General features: G+C 60.9%; 2 protein-coding genes across 2 annotated transcripts in view; both read right to left on the bottom strand.

The window, feature by feature from the left end:
* The window catches only part of LGR6 (leucine rich repeat containing G protein-coupled receptor 6), a 135,763-nt gene extending 133,632 nt beyond the window's left edge, over nucleotides 1–2,131 (bottom strand). The window contains exon 1 of the mRNA XM_006159347.2: nucleotides 1,961–2,131. Within this exon, the coding sequence (XP_006159409.1) occupies nucleotides 1,961–2,131 (171 nt within the window). The remainder of the gene's footprint in view (nucleotides 1–1,960) is intronic.
* A 260-nt stretch (nucleotides 2,132–2,391) lies between these two features.
* Nucleotides 2,392–3,382, bottom strand: part of LOC102499823 (receptor-type tyrosine-protein phosphatase V) — a 27,592-nt gene continuing 26,601 nt past the window's right edge. Inside the window, exons 33-35 of the mRNA XM_027776000.1 lie at nucleotides 3,255–3,380; nucleotides 2,814–2,949; nucleotides 2,392–2,579 (exon numbers count right to left, since the gene is read on the bottom strand). Coding sequence (XP_027631801.1) covers nucleotides 2,520–2,579; nucleotides 2,814–2,949; nucleotides 3,255–3,380 — 322 coding nt within the window. The 3' untranslated portion in view covers nucleotides 2,392–2,519. The remainder of the gene's footprint in view (nucleotides 2,580–2,813; nucleotides 2,950–3,254; nucleotides 3,381–3,382) is intronic.

Raw genomic sequence — 3,382 nt, 5'->3', positions numbered from 1 at the left:
GGCTAGAGCGCGGGATGGCGCAGTCAGAGAGGGGCAGGCATTGTTGAGTGATCGTTATTCAGTTTCACGGGCTGGGCTTGGCCAGGGAGGGAGACACAGGCGGAGGAGGAGTCAAGGAAACTTTGTGCGCTGCGGCTCGCTCTCCTTCCCTCCTTCCTTCCGAGCTGGCAGGAATTTCATCCAGGAAAAGAAGGGGGAAAAAAAGAGGAATAAAGCAACGAAGCCCGGAGCGAGCAAAATCAGCAAGTCAGGGACCTGCACTTGTTTGGAAGGGGTGCTGACAGGTGGGGCTCGGAATCCTTTTGCCTTTAGGGACAGGCCCTGTCCGGGTCACACGGGAACCAGAGGAGACCCCCTGGAAGAGAACTGAGCGTTCCCATAGGCCCCAGCCCCTCTTCCACGTTTTACACTGGCAGACAGCCCCAGGAGAAGAGATTTGTTCCAGGCCATGCAGCCCTTCGCGGCCTGTTTTCAGGACGGGACAGCGGGCAATGAGGGGTGGTACTGAAAGGGGTCTGGCCGTGGAGGGTCCTGCTGCAAGCTAGAGTGAGGGGCAACGGGCAAGCCTGGCGCTGAGGGCCCACGCCCTGACACCAAAGAAATGAATGCGGATTTCTACCCACAGAGTATGCAGAGGTGGAACGTGCACTCATGCAGCTTCTCTCAGGCTTAAGGCCACCTTGATCGCTAATCCTCGGACCCAGGAGTCCAGGGACTGCGATCTGCCCCGCTGGTTATCAGCGACAGAAAGTCAGCAGATTGGCGCCACCTGGCGGCTTAGCGTTGCACTGCAGTTCAACCACCCTCAGGCTCAGATCCTGTCTGTCTTGGCGTCCCAGAACCTTGGGGAGCATGCGGGAAGGTGGTTTAAACTGGGCCAAGTCCTGGTTCTCCTTAGGGCATACTGGGCTGGCTGTGCTTCCTTCCTGTCGCCTCTTGCTTTTCTGGGTCTCTCCTGGGTCTCTCCTGGGCAGGATGTGAGCCTTCCCCTGCCCAGCTTTGCCCTCTCTGATCCACTCTGTGTACACCAGGAACCGGGGACCTCAGTTCCACCCCATGCTCATGTTCCAGCACCCGATCATCAAGCCCGCTCAGATCTCTGCTGAGCCCCCAGGGCTGAACCAAGAAGCAAGCAGGCCCTGCCCCTAGCCTCCAGCCATGGCCCTGTAAGTAGTGGGTGAGTCCCTGGGAAGGCCTGACGATGGCCCTGTTCAACCAGAGACCTCCAGAGCAGCCCTCAGGCCTAACTCGTGGGTAGCCTAGGCTCACCCCGGCTCATCTGGCACTCCTGCCCCACCCCCAACCCCCCAGCTGGAAAACTGCACCCAAGTCCTGCTGTGACCTTTGTAGCGGCCCCTTGAGCAGGCATGGGTGACTCAGGGCTGCGTCCCCAGGGGCCCATGTGAGTGTCACTGTGGGGCCATCCCTTGAACTCCCAATAAACACCATGTATGATGCAGACATCATTAACAGTCAGTCCTGGGGGAGCCCCAGAGTCTAGCCCCAACCTGGGAAGGCTCCTGCTGGAGCAGAAAGCCCCACACCTGTTCCCCTTCTCCACCCAGGCCTGAGAAGGAGCCTCCTCTCTCCTCTGCTCTCTGACCACTTGCACATGACTAGGAACATGGGCCGGCCAGTGAGAGCTCTGCCACCTCCCCCATTTGACGGGTTAACGCCACTTCAGGGGCCCCAGCTCTGCCGTGGCCAGGATCCCTTTGTGTCCTCCCAGGGCCTTCCACCAGGGCACACTGGTGTCCAGCCTCAAGGCCCTTCGTACAAAGCCTGTGGCCGGCCAGGCAGGCAGGCCAGAGCCCTGGGGGGGCCCTTCCAGGAGCACACCGGGCCATCGTGAGCATAAAGCAGTGGACAGCCTGCCTCATTCCCACCTCTTTCCTGGTCTGTTTCTCCTCTTGGTTTGTCCCTTCTCCATATCCCCTCACTGCTTTCTCTCCCACCTCACCCACAGTGGAGGGAAGAAGGAGCCCAGAGTCCAGGAACAGGGAAAGGTGGTAACTCCAGCCTGAGGGACCTCCTGCCCTGCCTTCCAAGTCACAGTGTGGCTCTGGCGCCCCCTCCTGGCAGGAGCCAGCAGTGACTGAGGTGGCCCTTGAGAGGTCTGGTAAAGACACATCGCTGGAGGGCAGAGGTGGGGGAGGATGAACCCCACTGACATGGGGAGGGGGACGGAGGACAATGAGTAACCAGGACTCTGAATCTCAGATTTAGCACCGCAGGACACTAGAGGTGGAGGGACTGGAATTAGAGGAAACAGGGAAAGGAGGATTCGGAGGTGGGGGCTGTTCCAGGGCACAGACTCCCGCTGAGCTCCATCCCTGCCCCATGCTTGCCCAAGTCGGAGGATAGACAGACAGCCCACTCGGCCTCAGCTTGACTGAGTGTCTTTATTCCCCACCCGCCCCTTCACAGCAGGGTGCCCAGTGGCCTCGTTGGGGCTGCTTATCCCTGCCCGGCAGGGCACAGACCTCCTCCGCTCCGGCGCAGTGCGGTGCAGTGCCAACTCAGGGCCACCCGTCCACCAGCGCGCTGTCCAGGCAGTTGTACAGGTAGATGTACTGCTCCTGGGGTAGCCAGAGGGTCACCAGCCTCATCCCACCTGCCCAAACCCAGAGGAGAAAGGCTCCCACCTGTCTCCCAAGCCCCAGGGCTCCACCGGGGAGAGAGACTGGTGGTCCACAGCGCCACCTGGTGGCAGCCTGAATGATGCCTCCTAGAGGCTGCCTGATGGAAGGGAGTGGAACCTTCCCCATCTCCACCGCATGTCCCAACAATTTCCACAGCTCAGCCCCTCTCACCAGCGTTGGGGTCATGAGGCCACAAGCCTGTGACTGCTTCAGGGCCACGTTAAAGACGTCCACGGTGCACTCAGCCCCTGCCTGCTGCAGTAGCTGTTCCATGGCCAGGAAGGTGCCCAGCTGGGTGGCTCCCTTGCTGCAATTGACCTAGAGTTGGAAGGGGTACCCGGAGGGGGTGGGGCCCTTGGGTGACCAAGAACGAGGTGAAACCCAACCTAAGCCCAGGGACTGGAGAGGAAGGCTGGGCACTTGGTTAGTCAGTCATTCTGGGCTCAGGTGGGGAGAGGGTAAACTCCTGCCATGTCCCTGAGGACGGGGCAGGGTGCAGAGAAGACGGGGGCATTGGGAGGTGGTGTCCTTTTGACCTATAACCCAAGCAGGGCCCAGTGAGAGGCACTGAGGGCCCAGTGCCTGCTCCCCCAGACCTTCACCCAACAGCACCTGGAGTAGCTGAGCAGGGTGCCTGGCTTCTTGCTCTTGCCCCGGGAGCAGCACTGGCCCACAGCAGCCAGGAAGGCCAGCAGGGTGGTGGCGGGCAGCTGGTGCCCAGGCTCCTGGCAGGGCAGTGG

The sequence above is a fragment of the Tupaia chinensis genome, unplaced genomic scaffold (assembly GCF_000334495.1).
Source record: "Tupaia chinensis unplaced genomic scaffold, TupChi_1.0 Scaffold000627_1, whole genome shotgun sequence".
NCBI classification, from domain to species: Eukaryota; Metazoa; Chordata; class Mammalia; order Scandentia; family Tupaiidae; genus Tupaia; species Tupaia belangeri.
Note: the sequence above shows the minus strand (reverse complement) of the source record. Positions and strands in the feature narration are given on the sequence as shown.